The sequence below is a fragment of the Maniola hyperantus genome, chromosome 14 (assembly GCF_902806685.2).
Source record: "Maniola hyperantus chromosome 14, iAphHyp1.2, whole genome shotgun sequence".
Taxonomy (NCBI): domain Eukaryota; kingdom Metazoa; phylum Arthropoda; class Insecta; order Lepidoptera; family Nymphalidae; genus Maniola; species Maniola hyperantus.
Window position 1 is genome coordinate 5,374,108 of NC_048549.1, and position 20,439 is coordinate 5,394,546.

The 20,439-nt window shown below is 35.8% G+C and overlaps 1 protein-coding gene across 1 annotated transcript in view; it reads right to left on the reverse strand.

Moving 5' to 3' along the window:
* The window catches only part of pip (heparan sulfate 2-O-sulfotransferase pipe), a 93,416-nt gene that overhangs the window by 33,082 nt on the left and 39,895 nt on the right, over window positions 1-20,439 (reverse strand). Inside the window, exon 3 of the mRNA XM_034975435.2 lies at window positions 13,322-13,458. Coding sequence (XP_034831326.2) covers window positions 13,322-13,458 — 137 coding nt within the window. The remainder of the gene's footprint in view (window positions 1-13,321; window positions 13,459-20,439) is intronic.

The following is a 20,439-nucleotide window of genomic DNA, read 5'->3' on the forward strand; positions in this document are numbered from 1 at the left end:
AGTTATATTATTTCATATGGAAATTAGAGATAGACCGAGTTTTTAATGTAAATTATATATTATTTTGCAATAAATTTACTTTTACATCAATAATAATAATGGTTCCTTTTTAAAACTAAATAAGATAAAGTTACGTTTTTTAATAAAGAAAGTTTTTACATATCTTTGTCTACACGTACCTACTTATATCTAAACAAAATTGAAGTGTCTGTAATTTCGAAATAACTACCTCATATTAAGCTAAAGGGTTATTTGAACTGTATTATGTATCATAACTGTCTGTCTATCTGTCTGTGTGTCTGTTTGAACAGGCTAATCTTCGGAACGGCTGAACCTATTTTGACGGGACTTTCACACACAAGTAGAGGATTAACCAAGGAGTAACATAGGTTACTTTCTTAACCGACTTTTAAAAAGGAAGAGTTGTTTTTTCTACCTATGTATATACACCAAAATCTCCGAGATTTCTGAACCGATTTGCGTAGTATTTTTTTAATCGTTAGAGAAATTTTGCTACATTGTATTTTCATATAATATGATAAATGTATTTTCAAAAAAACTGCAAGCATTGGATTTTTTATTTTATTTTTCCCTATTTATTTATGTAAATTTAAAGCAAAGTATGCCAAAATTATAATAAAAATAATACTTTTATCTCTTGCCAAGTTAAGGGTTAATTAAGTAAGTGGTTTATTTGCTCTGTTCATTATGGGGTTGTGTATAGACGGCGGGATTTCGACGTTGTCGGTATCGACGGTAAACTAAACCAGCGGGCCAGAAGTTAGTATCCAAAAACGTGTTTTTTTTACTCGTCGGTATTGTTATTTTAAATGAATTGAATGATGTTTCGTTAAATTGTTTGAGCATCTCAACTTGGCTGCATTGTTCGCCCTTATCCTCAATAATATGGTCAATAATATCAGCTACAGAGACGGACTTCATAACTCTAGAAGCGTAGATAGAACAATGTGATTCAACTACGGTCCATAAATAATTTGGATTTCAACTCCTCAATCCCTATGTTAAATTGGTATATGAAAATATAGCATATAGTATATAGCATATGAATAATATATAATATAGTATGTGAAAATTGGTAATGAGATACCTTGCATCCCGGGGACGAGCGACTACGGATAGGCTACTTTTGTCCTGGAAAATCAAAAGTTCCCACGAGATTTTAAAAACCTAAATCCACGTAGGCGAACCCGCGGGTATCAGCTAATTGTTAATGTAAATAACAACGACTTTCTAATGTTAATTTTATTGATCACAATATGAGGATCGATGATTCTATTTAAATAATAATGTATTAAATTATAAAACCATAACTTAATTACCTCTGAGAACTGAAGGCGAATCTTTATCTTTTATTTGGGACTCGATAAACTTGAATTCGTCAACAACAACAAAATCTGCTCAGTTTTAAAAACTATACTAAACTAACTGTTATTAATTTTAATACCAAACTAACTGCTATTAGTTTTAAAAACCATACTAAACTAACTGCTATTCAAGATAAATAAGTATATGAATGGACGCAAGCAGTAAAGCGCTGATAGCCTAGTGATGAAGACGTCGGCTTCCTAGTCGGGGCTCCGGGGTTTGATCCTGGGCACGCACCGCACCACTAACTATTCGGAGTTATGTGCATTTTAAGCACGTTTATCATTTTTGAGTGTTAATTGCTAAATTTGTATAATGATATAATGATGATAATTAATTAAGTCAAGTTAAAACTAAAGTTACGAGGGTTCCAAACGCACCCTCTTTCAACTTCTTCTTTCGACTTCTTCATTTTCGCAACATAAGGAATACAAGAGTTTGAACGAGCCGCAACAAGTTAACTGTACTCAAGTGTAATAGTGTAACCGTATTTATTTAGAGTACAGAAAGGGCCAGCGGTATCGCGCTATAAGGAGGCAATAAATCGACATAACAATGGGGCTCGTTGTTGAGAGCGATGGAGGCACGACAGCCTTCCGGGACCTGCACGCCGAGGCGCTGTAGGGCTTTGTAGACACATCGAATTTGGACGTACGATAAGCAGATCGAGCCTGCATTTGACGATTCAAAAGTACTTGTAAAAGTTTATTTGAATGAAAAATATTTCTATTCTATTCCATTTAGCTAAGTATACTTATTTTTTTTGGAGTTTCGAGGTAAAACAAAGAATCCTTATAGTTTCGTCCAGTATGTATATGTGTCATAGTCAATTTTAAAATAAACTAGAGAGCTGTAAAGTTGAAATTGTTACTGTAATTATTACACATGCAGAGGCGTTAAAAAAATCTGAACATGGAAAGTGAGCGACAATTTTTTTTTTCGTTGAATCCAGGCTAGAAGCAAACCCAGGATAATTATTACAATTTACAATTAGGTACGTCCAATGTATCTACGGCCAAATTCGATGTGTGTGCCGTATGCGTGTGAGCTGGCCGTCAGATGCGGGCCGACGACCGACCTTTGAATGGACAATGGTATTGCTAAAGATATCCTTTCTAAGACTATTTGCAAGTACTAAGTTACAATAAACGTAGTGGGATGTTCAAAGTTAGAGCTTAGGATTGTGTCAATCAAGATGATATGGATGAACACTGTATTCTTGCTTCGGTGGGAAATAGTTCATAGGTTCAATTTTAGTCGACTGTCGCACTCCGTAGCAGAAGCTTCACCATTAATAATGATAAAAAATCTGCTTTTATGTAGATACTTACCTATAACTGAATGGAATACATTGAAATTATCTACTTTTTTAAAAATTAATTATTAGGTATCAATATTTTTTTAACTAGCTATTCCCCGGCAAGCGTTGCAATGTCTCTTTGTATGAATGACTCGCACGACTCCTATTTATTATACGTTGATGGTACCATGTTAGATACCTACCTTACCGCAAGTTCCTTTAACAATTATTTTACTTTCAATTTAATTGGTAGATGCATCCGACTATTCGTAAGTACTTGCAAAAGTTTATACGAATAAAAAAGATTTTATTTTATTTTATTTTTTATTGGATGAATGATATATGAATGTATTCGGGACCCACAAAAATAGATTAACTTTTATATAAACATACCTTTAATAATATTATACGTATGTAGATCTTGGGTGTCTTTTTTCCAGAGATTCTTATGGAAGCATGATTAATATTTTATAGAAGATACCTACCAAAGTAGGTACCTACGCAAAGAAACAATAGATGTAATTTTTAAGTTTCTTACTTTCACCGTTTATCTTAGACAAGGAAGATTTATATCTTATTGTTGTAAAGGTCGTGAAGAACAGATAATAAACTGCGCTAATCTATATTTTACGAGCCTTTATCCGAACAGAATAACAATTGCAATGTCCTACAAAAGGCAAAATATTCTTTAAAGTTGTTTCCATTCACTTGGAAAGTGATAATTGCACTACATATTTCTTTACTTTCCTTTTCAATTTTATCTCAGGCGATTTGTTCTCTCAATGCACGGAATTCTTAGTTGTCATCATAATCAACCCATCGCCGGCCCTCTACTAAAGACGGGTCTCCTCCCATAACGGATAACCTACGCTACAGCCCACACTGGCTCAGTGTCATTTGTCAGACTTTACACACCTTTGGGAAAATTATGGAAAACTCTCAGGCATGCAGGTTTCCTCACGATGTTTTCCTTCACCGTTAAAGCAAGTTATTTTTATTTTTATTTTTTAAATTCTTTATTATCAATAAACATTTTACAAAACATATATAACGTTATATTAATGTTAAACTTAAATTATTATTTAGTTAAAGCAAGTGATATTTATTTGCTTAAAACGCACGTAACTTTGAAAAGTTAGAGGTGCGTGCCTGGGATCGAACCCCTGACCTCCCGAATAGAAGGCTAAGGTCTTAACCACTAGGCTATCGCTACTTTTTAAGGTACCGTACCCGAACGGTGCCAACGGGATCCTATTACTATCCTTTATCCTATCCGCTGTACGTCCGTCCATCCGTCCGTCAGCGGGCTGTATCTCGTGAACCGTAATAGGTAGAGAGTAGAAATTTTCACAAAATGTGTTTCACAAATGCTAAGTAACCAGAACGAAGAGTGTGAGGTATTTCTTGTATTATGGTACGGAACCTTTCGTATGCGAGTCGGACTCGCATTTGACCGATTTTTACTTAATAGTACCTTTGAATATTACGTCTTGTTCAGCCTTAAGATTTCATTATTCATAAATGCTATTAGTCTAATAAAACAGTAATATGTATATATGCCAATTCTAAGTTATACCTACACTTAAGCGTTTTTAGGGTTCCGTATCCGAAGAGTGCCAACTGGAGTCGGGACCCTATTACTAAGTCTCCGCTGCTGTCCGTCCATCCGTCTGTCGTATTATTTTTATTGCCGCTATAACAACAAATCACAACTAATTATAAAAATTTCAAAATGGGCGCCATGAAAATTAAAAAAAAATTAAAAAGTTATGTTACGATTGTACAGAAGCGGAACCCTTGATGTTCGAGTCCAACTCGCACTTGACTAATTTAGTAAGACGATTAAAGAAAATGAGTAGGTGGGCAGGTATTAAGTTAATTATGTTTTATTAAGTTTAACGATTTAAGTTTATGGTAATATGAAATATCAAAAGGTTCTTCCTACATCAATGGTACCCCTAGATAATGGAACCTAATAAGCATAAATCTAAATGAAAGAAATAGTCTATGCACAATTTATTTTAAAGCCCACGTTCCTTTTTCTTTACGAAACGGCATTCCGAACCAGTGGTAAATTAAAACTACCTGACTATTCATAAGCACTTTTAAAAAGTTTACATGAATTAAAAACATTCTATTCTATTCTATTCTATTCTACGAGAAGGTTTATTTAGTACTAGATGATGCCCGTGACTTCGTCCGCGAGGATTTAGGTTTTTAAAAATCCGCGGGAACTCTTTGATTTTCCGGGATAAAAAGTAGCCTATGTCCTTCCCCGGGATGCAAGCTATCACTGTACCAAATTTCGTCAAAATCGGTTGAACGGATGGACCGTGAAAGGCTAGCAGACAGACAGACAGACACACTTTCGCATTTATAATATTAGTATGGATTAGCTGATGCCCGCGACTTCGTCCGTATGGGTTTAGTTTGTAAAAATCCCATGGGATTTCTTTGATTTTCCGGGACAAAAATAAGCCTATGTACCTACCTACGTCTTCGGAATGCAACCTATTTACCTACCTGATTTAATTTGAAGTGTAACAGACAGACACACTTTCTCATTCACAATGTTCAGTATGGAAGTACTGATGAAACATGACAAACATCTCTGGTCTGGACATAATACGGAGAGCATTTGCGGTCATCCGAAACAGACCAATGCGTACATGGCCCCTGCGTGCCCGACAACCTGAACGAACGAGGAGCTAGGCTTGTCGAAAAAATATCGATACATCGATATATCGATATTATTTGTTCGATATATCGATATTTTTGAGCGATATTTAATTTTTCAATATATCGATGTATCGATATAAAATTCCAACTATCGAAAAGGTATAAAAATCGATAGTTTTTACTTTTACTATATAATATTTTCATGCAAAATATCGATGTCGATAGGATTAGGCTCAAAAAGGCTAGAACCCAGAGTTGTAGAAAGAAAACTATCGAAATCATCTCTTTAAAATTATTATTATCTATGACCTACGACTTTCTACTTAAAAATTAGAAATTGTACCGATATATCGATATTTTATTGAGAAAATTTTAATATCGATATCGATTTTTTTTTAATTATCGATTTCGATATATATCGATTTTTTTGCACTTCCGACATTCCTACGAGGAGCTACACGACTCACGAGACTACCGACCGAGCTATCGCGGTTGCGGCTTTTTGGGCTGCCCGTATTTGAGGTGACTCGAGAAGAAGATGAAGAAGATGAAACATGAAGTTAGGTCAACTAAAATACAGGCTCGGCATTCAACCCATACCATACAGCACAGCTACAGTCGAACCATCATCAATCATCATGGTTCGAGTGACTACGATAGAATATAAAAAAACCTGTTAAAGTTTAGGGACTTGGAAAAAAGTATGACATCTTAATTTAGAATCTTCAATCAACTAGAATCTATATCATTAAAAATACGTCAATAAACAGTAAAAATAATTAGTAACACATCAAAAGTTAGACTACAACTTACAACTCAAACTCATCAAAGTCAGAATTGTGTAAGCATTTACAAAGAAGCTGCGCTCGCGGCTCTATACGCGAACTGACGGACGTGAAATTACTTCTTCACACTTTAGCTTATATGACTTTTGTCTAATATAGGAATCCTTTATAATATTATTCTGCCGCTTCGTTCCATTTGATTTTATTAACATAGATTCTAACATTTGAATTTCGAACTTAATAACTTAATTGTTTAATCATTATCATATTATTATTTCTAGGGGTCTGTAGGTACTCGAAGGATATTAACGGGACCTTATTTGCTGTCCGTCCGTCTGTCTGTTAGCGGGCTGTATTTCGTGAACTCTGTACTAGGTAGAGAGTTCTTCACAGAGTGTGTATTTCTATTGCCGTTATGACGACAAATAACAAGAAAAACAATTTCATTCAATTTTTATTCTATTGCCCACAAAACATAAATATCCAACTAAGAATTACTGCCACACTCGAAGAAAATGAGTAGGTGGGTAGAGATCGCTTTCAGAGATAAGATAATTGACATTTTGTACCTACTTAGGTACCTAGCTACAGATTTTCAGGTTTATAACTTTTCTTACTCTTGCCAAAAGAAAATAAATAACAAAAATAATGTACCTATGTTATTATATTTTACACTAGCTGCTGCCCACCACTTCGTCCGCGTGGAATTAGGTTTTTAAAATACCGTGGGAATTCTTTGATTTTCCGGGATAAGTAGCCTATATGTCACTCTCCAGGTCTTTATCTATATTCATGCAAAAAATCACGTCAATCCGTTGCACCGTTGTGACGTGATTGAAGGACAAACCAACAAACAAACACTTTCGCATTTATAATAAGGGTACTGATTAAGATTTAGAAAAAGCATACAACGCTCAACGATAGAGTAAAATTAGTTTTCATTGAATGCATACCTGAATCAAACTAAGATCGAATAATAAATAAATCTTGGCACGGGCGGCTTAGGTCAAAATCACGCCTAAGGGTCTCAGATATAAGATATACCTATCTATAATAATATCATTGGCTGAAGGCATAAAGTTATTATATTACAGCAAAGAGACTATTATTATTTATGACTATTTCGCTAGCCTTTGTTCATATCTCATTTCTCTTTGTTGGAATCGGCCGCGAAATATCTTCGTGTCTACATTCAATATCGTGCTTATCTAAATCTGGTGGGTTCCGTTATTTTCCGTGACAGCTGCTACTCGGTTCGACCTATCATTTTAATGAAAAATTCATGATACGAAAGGTCAGGTATACGCGACCGTGGGCCTATCAAAAAATACAGAATACTTCGGCTGATTGAGGAGTCCGGTCTTATTATACCTACCTATAGGTCGAGATGCCAATGGGGAGGAAACGCCCCGCACACCCGTACAGCCCCCGCGCTAACCCGGTGCGTTTTGAAATTACCCATTTTGAAATTAAACGGATACCTTAGTTAAACCACCTAGTGGTTTAACTAAGGTATCCGTTTAATTTAACTGGTTTCAAACCGCCAGGTTTGTACTAGTAGGTAACTACTTGCAGTAGAACAGAAAAATAAAGTTTTTGCCTGGTTTGTACTAGTAGGTAACTACTTGCAGTAGAACAGAAAAATAAAGTTTTTATTATTCGATAAGTATTTTAAAACATATAATACCTACGACTTACGTCCATTTTCCCTTTTATTCCACGGATATGATTCAAACCTATGACAAAACCTATGTAACATACATACACTTTCTCATTAATGTGAAATTGTTAGGTATGTATAGATATGGATTGCAAATTTCAATTTTATGGACGAGTTTAAAAATTATTTAAGGGTTACGGTTTAACGAGTGTAGGTACCTACCTACTTTTCAGTAGCACAAAAAGATTTCCAAAAATCTACCAAATTTTCACTTGGAAGATTTTTGGTTGCAAGATTGCAGTTTAAAAAGCGCGCCCGACGCGTCTCTGATTTGAAGACAGCCTGCGAAATATGGAGTTTACGATGTTTGCTCGCACAGCGTCACTCAGTGACCGATTTCCGCCAACGCATCTCACGTTAGTTGGCTTGAAAAATTACACTAGGGCTTGGCCTTTTCGGTAGATAGGTCTCATTCAATCATCATTAGTAGGTAAGCCTCACTTCGAAATACCGTTCACCGACTTTCATCGTCTTTTTCTGCGAGCTTGGAAAATGCGGTTAAACCTAATCTATTTCTTAATGCTCTTTTACGGTATGCTTACCAAACGTTTCTTCAGTAGCGAAACAGTTTTATTAGGAGAAAATTTGCGGTCAGGTTGTATTAAATCGTTCAACGGACGAGACGGTACCTATTATTGTGCCGTTTTCATTTATTTTCAAGATAATCACCAAAATCGATCGAATCGAAACCGTTGTAAATACAACTAAAAGAGTCAGTCAGAAAAGCAGGCGAATTATTGAGTATTTTTAGATGAGTTTAGTTAAAATGTCCTCTCATATTAAACTTGCGCGCGGATATGGATCACAACGCTTAGAGGCTTATCGAGAGTTTTAGTCTTTAGACTAACCTAACTGAAATATTAACTTGATCGAGGAATAAATGCTATTTCAACCACTTGATTGAAATAACGACCTAAACACAAAAAGTATTTAATAGTCGTTGAGTCTCGAGTCAGAGCGAGACTGCCTTCAAAAGGGCCAAACACCGGTATTTATACAAATTGATTCAAAATGGCTGCCCGCCACAAATCGCGTGACATCGGATGAGTCAAACAATGTCCAATTCATTAAACTAACTTCAATAAATAAATTGATAATCTTGATCAATACTTTGAATTCAAACCAATTCTTTAAAATTAGCTAAAAATACCTAATAATTTAGTCAGTGTTGCTGACACAATATACTTAGTCTTTCTTCTTGATTATCTTGTTATGTGCGTTCTCACGTTGGCAGAATACCAGCGCTCAGGTTTTATTTTAAAACCTGCAGCATTAATGCTGAGCTGGGGCCATTTCATCTTGTGCCAAGTGGGTGCAAGAACTCATTTTAGATTTAATTAATTATTAAGTACTTCTTATTATCTACTAACTACTATCTACTAACTATTAATTTTAAGTTTGTTTGTACCTTAGGCATAAGATGAATAAACCAGTTTTCTTTCTTCTTTCTTTCTTCTTCTCCTTTATGTTATGGCAGTATGTTAGTAGTACCTGCGATGATAGCCCAATGGTCGACCTCCTGCTTAAGAGGTCCGGGGTTAAAACTAACAAAGGGCATGGATTTTACTTATTTTGGAAGATTCTCTATTTAATAATCACTGATAAATAATTTATTTTTAAATTGTCAAATACCCAATTATTAACGGTGAAGGCAAATCTCGAGGAAATCTGCATGGCTGATAGTTCTCCATAATTCCATAATTTTCTCAAGGGTGTATAAAGTCTCTCAATTAGCACTTGACCAGCGCGGCGTTGTGGATCCTTCTCACTCTAAAAGGAGACTCAATGGTCTGAGTGATAAGTGCTGCTGCTATACATCAATAGGTAGGTAAAGCAGCGTTACATGTATATAAACAAATTGGAATGAAATGCAAAGCACACTACGCATTACAAGACCTCGCTATAATATGCCATTATATGGTTAGTCTAAGTAATGAAAGTTTACAGAGCAATAAGGGTATACGCCCATTAACCCGCTACCACAACGCGTTGCACGCGCCGCACGTTCTAACTTCCAACCTACAACTTCCTTATTAGCTGATCTACATCGCGCCAGGATGGCATACATAACGCATAACACTTTGATGCTATGTGTATCTAAATGTAATTGACTCATAAGTTTACTTAGAGACGAGAAATTTCGAGCTCTGTTAGTCCGTTAGACAAGCTGTTGAAGCATGTAGCTATTTCATGGTTCATACTAACGATTATTTTCATAACTGAACACGAAAGGTAATCTTACGGTTGTCTCTCGTACTAAAATAAAGTAACCATAATACTAGTAAATGAAGAGCTTAATATTTTATCATGCATACTTAAAATGTGTTTTATATGCAAATCATCTAGTGATATTGAAATATAAATTCCGATTTTAATTCTCTACTAATTTGCATGCGGTGATCAATGATAGATCGGTACATGGAGGTTGAGTTTTAACTTTTATCATCTAAGCGAAATAGTACTTAAAATTTTATAGAAATGTTTCATTAATTGAATTGATGATGTCAATGTAGTAAAATGAAGACCTTGTTTTTGTTAACGGGTGGAAAAATTAAGAAATCCGACGTTCTGGTAAAGACATCGTCTATGTAGGTTATATAGAATTTCTACCTACGAAAATCCCCTCGGTGGCCACTCTCAGCGCATATTAGGAAGCTCCGAGATCTAAAAACTGTTTTTTGTAATATCATACTCATCGATATAGAATGATCATACCATATAGGTCTATATCATACACAGATCACAGTGGTCTGCGATATCATAATATGTCATTAAATGAGATCATCGCAACCAACGCAAATCAAATATAATAATAGTATTAAGCTGTCGCTACGGACGTGGCTTTAGTTTAACATCTTAACTAACGTTATTAAATGAAATATTATCAGTATCGTGACAAGTATCAAGGCTAGCTGATCGTTTACATCTGACAAGTCATTTGTTTATACCTGAAGCATGCCTGAAGCTAAAATGTTATCACTTACACAACACTGATGCGTCTCTGATGAGAATCAGTTTCAGTGCAAACGTCTGTTTCGAAATTATGACAAATGATCGAACATTAAACATACAAGTACCGGCGTGTTGTTTATAAGCCGGATTAAAAATTAGCATCTTCGTGGAGGTGTGTGGTAGCTACGTAACATAGCATTACGGGTAAATTCTCAGCTGGGAATTAGAGGTAATAGCTACAGATTAACTAAATACTTAAAAGATTTCAAGTCCCGTCAGTTCCGCGATTCTTCATATAATTCTGTGTCGTATTTAAAATTCTAATCCTATTAAAATGGTAGATTTGTAGAGTTTGTATAATATTTCCAAGCCGTTAGTTACGTTTCTCTGTAGCCATGTTTAAGCCAGCCATGACGATGGAAATGCTCGTTAGGTATTATTGGAATACGTATTTAATTTATAGGGAAAATATCAGTTAAAAAAACTTGGATGTCCTGTTTGAAATATAATATTATAATTGAAGTAAGTATTAAAGTCGTCGAACGACAAAATGTTTTACACACCGATTAAGCTTACGGCTCGTGAGAACACCGCGCGACCCTTACCGCTTTTAATATGGACTCAAAATTATGACATCCCATAAAATGTGTTTTAATTTAATTCTACTATAGTCCTCGTCGGTATAGTGCTGAGAAAATGTATAATCTGCGGGGTCTGGAACGTTTTGAAAATTGTAGAGCGAATAAAATTAAAAGCTTTACGTTTCCTATAAAACTGTTATTTGCTTTAAAACAATCAAAGAATGCCGGAGGCAAACTTTTGATTGATGTTTTGTTGTAACAAAAACTATACCGACCCTCTAATTACAAACACTTTAGCGCATTAAGGTGTATTATTAGTTACATAAAATAGAGATAGCTCAGTTACCGCCCACGTTGAAGAATATAAATAAACATTGTAATTATGATTATGATTGCTATGTTTTATATTACAGAATACAGACTTGGTAAGAAAAAAAAATAACAAAATCTTTATTAATTTTATCAACTTCCTATCCTGATATCCTATATTGATGATCCTAAGAAAAGTAAATGCGGTGTTCCCATTAGATTACAACATGGGGTTGTTCATGGGCGGCGGTAATCACTTGATATCAGGTAACCCACTTGCACGTTTGCTCGCTATTTTTATAAAAAAAAAAGATTTTTGCGAAATATTTTCGTGGGAAAAAACTAGGTTTTACGTGATGCAAGTGTTCTAGAGAATTCCTTATTCGTACAAAGATTGGAGGTAGGTATGTAACTTTAATTTAATTTAATTTAATTTAAAATAACTTTATTGTTAATAGATTTACAGAGAGTAAGAATACAGGATACACTTAAAAAACAAAGGGCGACCTTATCACTATTTTCTTTAAAAAAATCTGTAACCTAACTGTTTTCTTTAAAAAAATCTTAACAAGCTAAGGATCTTGAAATGAGGATATCTTAAATCTTTCTAACCGTGTAGGTAACATTATTTCAAGGAAGTTATGCTAATTTAGTTACTTAACGACTCTTGTTCATTAAGAACAGATTAAAAGATGTCGTTGACTCATCTCTTTCCGTGCAAAAGTTTTGTTAATCAGTAAAAAGTTCCATAAAAAGTCAATATAATAGCCACATAAAAATTATTTTAAAAATAAACAGGAGTCAGTCACTTGTTTCATTGGAATTTTTTTAATTAGCTAATTTTACCAAATAGGGTCTTGGACTCTAGTAATAAAATGACGTGATTTTTAGGGTTCCGTACCTCAAAAGGAAAAACGGAACCCTTATAGGATCACTTTGTTGTCTGTCTGTCTGTCTTTCTGTCAAGAAACCTACAGGGTACTTCCCGTTGACCTAGAATCATGAAATCTGGCAGGTAGGTGGGTCTTATAGCTGGCTTTAGGGGAAAAATCTGAAAACCGTGAATTTAGGGTTAGATCACACAAAAAAAATTAAATTGTGGTCATGAACTAATAATAAGGTTTTTAATATTCGAAGTAAGATAACTAGGTATATCAAGGGGGGTATCATATGAAAGGGCTTTACCTGTGCATTCTAAAACAGATTTTTATTTATTTTTATGCATCATAGTTATTGAATTATCGTGCAAAATGTCGAAAAAATACGACTGTAGTACGGAACCCTCAGTGTGCGAGCCTGACTCGCACTTGGCCGGTTTTTTGTATAGCGGTAGTTTATGGGGCTAGAATTCATTACATATTAACGATAATATTTTTTTTAAAAAACACCTTTATTACCTACCTGTCATCTCCCGAAGCCACCATGATCCAAACAAACATCCAAACAAACGTTCCTCCCGATGTTGGGGACAATACGCAGAGAAACTTTCAGCTTTTATAAAATAACGAAGGTCTGGCACGCACTAGCTCTTAGTCCATTAAGGTCAATCTTTTTTCAATTAGTTTCATATATTTATTTGTATAACCCTAACTACTGAATGTTCACTTACTGTCTGTGAGATGATTAAAGGCTGTGACGTCATCGTTGAGACGCTGCATCTGCCGCAGCTTTGTGCTGAGGTCTCGCGTGTGCAGGAACAGGAACAGAGTGCAGGAGACAGCCACCAGCGCCACCAGCTCGCTCGTTCTGAAACAAAGGTCAAAGGTCAGGCTGTTAGATACAGTAGCCAGATAGAAAAATGGTACATCGACCTTTAGAATGAGATTTGTAGAGCGTTGCCTCTGTCACTCATACCTATGTGACGTTTTGTCGGTCTCAACGACATGAAACAACGCTCTACGATACCGCTATCTCTTTTTGAAGTTCGATCGATGTACATTTTCTGCCGCGTCTCTACTAGCTGCACACGGGTAGCTTGAAAAAAATTGTTCCAATATATATTATTGTTATCGTGTAACTTTAACTTTATTTACGCAGCGCACGAAACGAAAGCTCTCAGATGGGGCTCCGACTTAATTCACAATTATTATCATACTGGTAGCATATTTCCACAAAATATTCATAAGTAGTAGTTTATAACCTTCTTAGGTAATCTCTTTTTCTATTGGTGAAAATCGTTTGAAAATCTGAACAGTAGTTTCTGCGATTAACCCGGACAGACACGAACTAAGGCGAAACAAAAATAAGGCGAAGGACATGCGAGGGACCTTATTTTATATAAGTAATAATAAATGTATATAGTTAGAGGTAGGACCAGCAGTTTACTCAATCCGGAAAAGAGCAATCATACGAAAGGTTGTATTTTTTGAGCATTTGCATACCGTAAAGACAAAAGTTAAGTAGTTCCTCTATTCAAGGTGAATCCTAATATGCCATACTCCCGAAATAAGAGCTAGTGAATGACAAAATGCAAAAGTATATTTAATAAGCACGTGATAGGAAAGAAGGGGTATGGTAGGTCTGTATGTGTTTTGTTGTTATGTTATTTATTAAAGTTTGGGAAGGCTTTGATCGTCTCTTACGTAGTTGGCCTTTGAACCGATCGATGCATAGGCTTGGTATACCTAGTTGTTTCTATACGAGAATAGGTGTTTACTTGTTGCCTCAAAATAAACATGACTCTCGACGATGCGTTAAACGGACTTTCTACAAGTCTGTTACGCGATGCAATTTAATGGTCAAGCGTTTAAATACTATGCGAAGAAATTAAAGATTCCCGTGAAAGGCTATTTACAGCTGGTATGTCAAAAATTATCATTTTGCTATGGTCATGTTATGCGTTATTGACTTTAGTAGTGTTATGTAATAGCATAAAGGGTGGCTAAGTTTAAAGACGCGAGACGAGTCAAATATAATGCGTATACTTAGAAGAAAACCTTATTAATACGCATAACTATAAATAAAACTACACTAGCATAACTATACTTTATTTTTATGCACTAGTATTGAGTATATTATATTTTTATGCGTAATAACTATTTATATTAATTCAATCATTTACGCTAGTTTATATCAAATTTACAAAACGGTTTTAGCATGGTTCTAACTGATAAATCTATGAAATGCATCCAATTGGTTGCATCTTGCAGTCACGCTGCCATCCCACGCCGCTCTTCGTCCCAGTTTCTCCTTTCCGTTTCACCGAGCGTGTCAAACGCACAGCCGGCCGGAGAGAATCCTTTCTCCATGGCCTTATTGACACCATGCGTATCATGTAAATTGTATTACACTGACCGCAAAACGGACATCACGTCTAAATTCTGTTATATTTTTGTACTTGTTAAGAATTAATCTTACTGAGCGGATATGATCCCGTTCTCAAAAAAAATCCATTAGAACATTATGGAGAACTCTCAGGCATGCAGGTTTCCTCACGATGTGTTAAACCAAGTGATTTTTGATTAATTAAAACGCACATAACTCCGAAAAGTTAGAGGTGCGTGCCCGAGATCGAACCCCCGACCTCCGATTAGAAGGCGGACGTCCTAAAAAATCCATTAGAACATTATGGAGAACTCTCAGGCATGCAGGTTTCCTCACGATGTGTTAAACCAAGTGATTTTTGATTAATTAAAACGCACATAACTCCGAAAAGTTAGAGGTGCGTGCCCGAGATCGAACCCCCGACCTCCGATTAGAGGGCGGACGTCCTAACAACTAGACTATCAGTTTATTATAGTACCTACTGTTCTGTTCCGGCGCTTCTTCTCGTGAGGCCTCTTGGCTTTAATGCTCAAGTGTTAGAGGCGCCGGGCTAACCAAACCCTTAGGTTGGTACAAGTGGTGTAGTGTGGCACAATTTTCAAAAAATAAACGTTGTTTCTTTTTCTTTCTAGGGGTCACCACTCACCAGAAATAAGGAATACGACGCAACGAAAGAAATCTTATTCTTCTTTGTATACCATAGAATACAAGTAGGTACGTGAGGCAGTTGTCCAACTGCCGATGGTTAGTGAGAAACGAGTTGGGCTAAAAACTAGAAAAGAGTTGGCGAGCAACGAGAAGCGAGTGTGTAGTTGGTATAGTAATATGTATAGTGAGTCTGCGAGTGCGACGGGCAAGCACGCCCGGTGTTTTGAAAGCTCTTGTCGTAGCAAATAAAGTACAGTTCTCGCCAAATTACTAGATTTCCGTAGATCTTCGTACCCAGTAGTGCGATTTTAACTGATCGTCAGACAGAAACGAAGCGATTTCAATAGACAGACATGTGGAACGGGGACCTTTTTAATCGTCACTTAAAAAGTGGCCTACTTACTCCGTATGTAGGTCCAAAACATAATTAATATGCTAAACGGGGTAAAGTAAAAGTTTATTAATGTGTTTAACTGCACACAAAATAGCATTATTACAGTAAATTTGAATGTTTATGAAAGCGATTTGAAAAATAAAAATGCAATTTTATTACGGTCATAAGATGACCGATGGCTCTTGTTTATCTTAGCATTGCTCTTTTGGTCTGAGTTGTTTTACCTACATTATTATAAATAGCCTAAGTACAGTATGCGACAGAAAGTAATGTACATCGGCCTTTAGAATGATATTTCGGCTTTATAGAGCATGTTCTCTAGCTGTCACTCGTACTCATATATGACGTTTTGTCGGTCTCAACGACAGAGACAAATGTGCTATCTCCTTTTAAATTTCAATGTACATTACTTTCTGCCACGTAATATACCTACTTAAGTATTGATTTAAAGTAGGTCAGTTTAAAATATTGCTTTTTTTAAGTTTAATTCTTAAATTGATATTTGGGAAAAGTGGCAAACGAATTTTTTTCATGTGCCAATAGTAGGTTAATTGGTGATACTTTAAAACCTCTAACCAAATTGAAGGGAAACGTGAGGGAAACAATCAAATAGGTACAAAGACTTTCTTTTTTAATCAATGAAAACTCTCACATAGTAAGGGCACGATTCAATAGGCATTAAAGTAAATAGTTGACATTAAAATACGTCGTAAGTCGTGCTCACGTGCGTGAGTTTAGACTTAAGTGACATCAAGATGAATGGGCCATTTACTCGTAAACCTTTATAAAAAAACAGATTCGCTTATGGTGTGTACCTACAAACTGCCTGAACGAACAACACTCGGGGGCAAAGTCGAAGGTCGTTGATTCAAACCATACTATTGTTATTTTATCTAGTCCTATCATAAGCTGATTTAAATTAAACATGCCTAATGACTTATACTTTACTAAAAAAAGAAGGATTATTCCGTGACTTTATACGTCTAGCTGATACGCCCGGCTTTGCTGGGGTGAAATATGGTATATCTACATATACATAACATAATAGCCTATGTTACTTCTGGATCCTTTCTAATGGTCAAAGAATTACCTATCAAAATCAGTTCCGTGCCTTCCGAGTTTATCGATTACAAACAATCAAGCAAATATTTTCTACTAGATGATACCCGCGACTTCGTCCGCGTGTATTTAGTTTTTTTTTTAAATCCCGTGGGAACTCCTTAATTTTCCGGGATAAAAAGTAGCCTATGTCCTTCCTCGGTATGTTAGCTACCTCTATACCAGATTTCATCAAAATCGGTTGAACTGTTGGGCCGTGAAAAGCTAGCAGACAGACAGACACACTTTCGAATTTATAATATTAATATGGATTTATAATTATTATTAAGTATAGAAGTATATAGGCCATCATGATTCACTACATTTTTGCGATCAGGCAATCCCAAACAAAATTTACAATTTTACAGCTTGTTTCCGCTGTAAAGGTCAAAAAGTTACATAATAGCTCTGCGGAAATATAGCCACTGAAAACCTTCTTCATAGAAGGCGATCCAAACATAAAGGCCAAGTCATTGTTATTCTGCTTAGGTCCTCATAAATATGTATCCTAAATCAAGGAATTCAAAGCGCCGCCGGTGGGGGCTAAAAGCATTTCGTGGAGAAATTTAATTCGATTACACGTTTTACGTCTATCGGACTGCGCTCGGTCTGAATGTGGAACAAATTTACAAGTTTATCTATAGAATGAGTCTAGAAAAGGCTGTTGTGTTGTAGCCTTAGTTAGAAAGCTTTTAGAATATCCTTCGAAAGCCTTACTTTTTTATTCTTTGTTATACTAGACTATGTCCGCGGCTTCGTCCGCGTGGATTTAGTTTTTAAAAATCCCGGGGACCTCTTTGATTCTCCGGGATGAAAGCTCCAGGATGCAAGCTGTTTTTTCGTCAAATCGGTAATAGACAGAGAGCCCGCGAGTGCCAGACCTTCGTTATTTTATAAAAGCTGAAAGTTTCTCTGCGTATTGTCTCCAACAGGGAGAAACGATCACCGACTATGAAGTTTGGATCATGGTGGATTTAAACAAACATCCGAACAAACGTTCCTCCCAGTGTTGGGGACAAAACGCAAAGAAATTTTCAGCTTTTAAAATAAGCTAGTTCTAGCACGCGCTGGTTCTTAGACCATAAGTGAATGAGCCGCAAAATGTTAACAGCTGAACGGACAGATACCTTTTTTTAATTCGATGACCAGTTAGCCGTTAACAGCATTGATCTTACTTAAAAATAAAAATAAAATAAAAATTAAGAAAGACTTATAAATGAAGATGCAAACGGTAAGTAAGGCTGTAACTGGCATCAGTCGAAGCCTTTCTTCAGAGCCACCTCGGCTCTGGTAGAGTTGACCACGTCTATAAATTTCGTGAAAATAAAAGCACTACGAGGTAATGAGCTAGCAATAAAAGCTGTTCTAACTGTAAATATAAATATCTTATTAAGACTGTATTAACCTGGTAAAATTTAGCATACTTAGATCACATTAGATAAAGTTTAAACTAAGCAACAATTCTTGATTCGCATTAACCCAAATGTTTTGCATGCACATGTTAGCCAGTATTTAAATAAAACTTAGCTAAATGTTCTAAGAAAAAACAGCTATGTATATTGTTAATAGGAGCATAGGTATCTAATTTTAAAATATAATATTCACATAGGTAAATGACATTCATTAGCATTATAACGGTTCTAGTTTCCATAGAGTTAGTTCTCACAAGCTGCTATTAGGTGGTATTTGCTACTAAGTCACAATTGACACGTAATACAGATATAATATAAGTTGAGGTTAGGTATAATCTACACGACAAAATCTTATATGAATAAATAACCCTGTAATCTACTAACAAATCACTAACACGTACCTATATTTACAACCACATAAAATAAAATATTATTTAGGAACAAAAATATCCTTTATCTTATCTATTAAATATGTGGTAGTAGTCCAAAAGCTCCGTATAAACTACATCTTTTAAGAACTTTAGTTTGCATTTCGTTCCCCTATTCTGCTGGGGATAGTAAAAATACTGCTTTATAAGTTTGTCTCTGTTCGGAAATGACGTATCGATCTAGACTATTTTGATCCCCGAACAAAACTTGACCTTCGAGATATTTCTATTTTACGAAAAGAATACTGAACAGAGATGTAGTCTCTACAAAATCGCAGTATTATCTAACATACCATCTCTATATAATATACTAGCTTATGCTCGCGACTTCGTCCGCGTGGACTACACAAATTTCAAACCCCTATTTCACCCCCTTAGGAGTTTAATTTTCAAAAATCCTTTCTTAGCGGACGCCTACGTCATAATAGCTATCTGCATGCCAAATTTCAGCCCGATCCGTCCAGTAGTTTGAGCTGTACGTTGATAGATCAGTCAGTCAGTCAGTCAGTCAGTCACCTTTTCGTTTTATATATTTAGATTATGTATTATAGATGATACTTCACCATCCGGAAAATTATTTTTATTTCATCCTCATCCTCATCGTCAACCGAGAAAAATCCACTGCTGGACATAGGTCTGCACACGCCACGGTATTGAGCCTCCTGAACCCAGCGGCTCGAGACTCGTCTGATATTGTTTGTCCACCTAGTGGGGTCCTCCAATGCTGTGCTTTCCGGTGCGAGGTCGCCATTCCAACACCTTGATACCCCAATATCTGTAGGTTTTTCGAATATGCGCCCTGCCCATTGACAGTACAGTTTTCATTTAAGTAGGTACTTACACATTTTACTATAACATATCCTACCGTAATTAATTAAATATAAAGCCACATTCGATTAGCTAATGTCTCCGAGCATATATAGGAAGCTAGAAAGTACTGATTAATAGCAAGGCTCTGGGAGTAGAGATTGGAAAGTTGGGTGCAGCCGGCCGGACCCCGATCAAGTGCGCTTTCCATATGAGATGCACTTTCTGATATCAAACACCAGTGCAAACAACTGTCACCCTAACAAGTATGCCAATAAGGATGTAATTGTGTGAGCGGTTCATTGGATAATCCTTAAGTTGGATTTACATTCAATAGCGATTTTGTTTTATCTTTGTTTTGAGCGTCACCTCAACTCGGTTAAACGGATAGGTCGTGAAAAACGAGCAGACAGACAGACACACTTTCGCATTTATAACACAATATGTTAGTATATAGATTAAACTCCAAATCAGATGTTTACTAAGTAGATATAATTATCTAGATTGTATGAACAAACATTTTCGATATTTTGTATTGATAAGTTTATTGTGTAACTATCGATTGAATATCAAAAAAACGGATCTTAAAAACTAGTTTGATCTAAAAAAGATAATATAATTAGCTATCTAATTTAAAACCGGTCATCCGTGGGTGAATTAAAATAGGTAACTAATT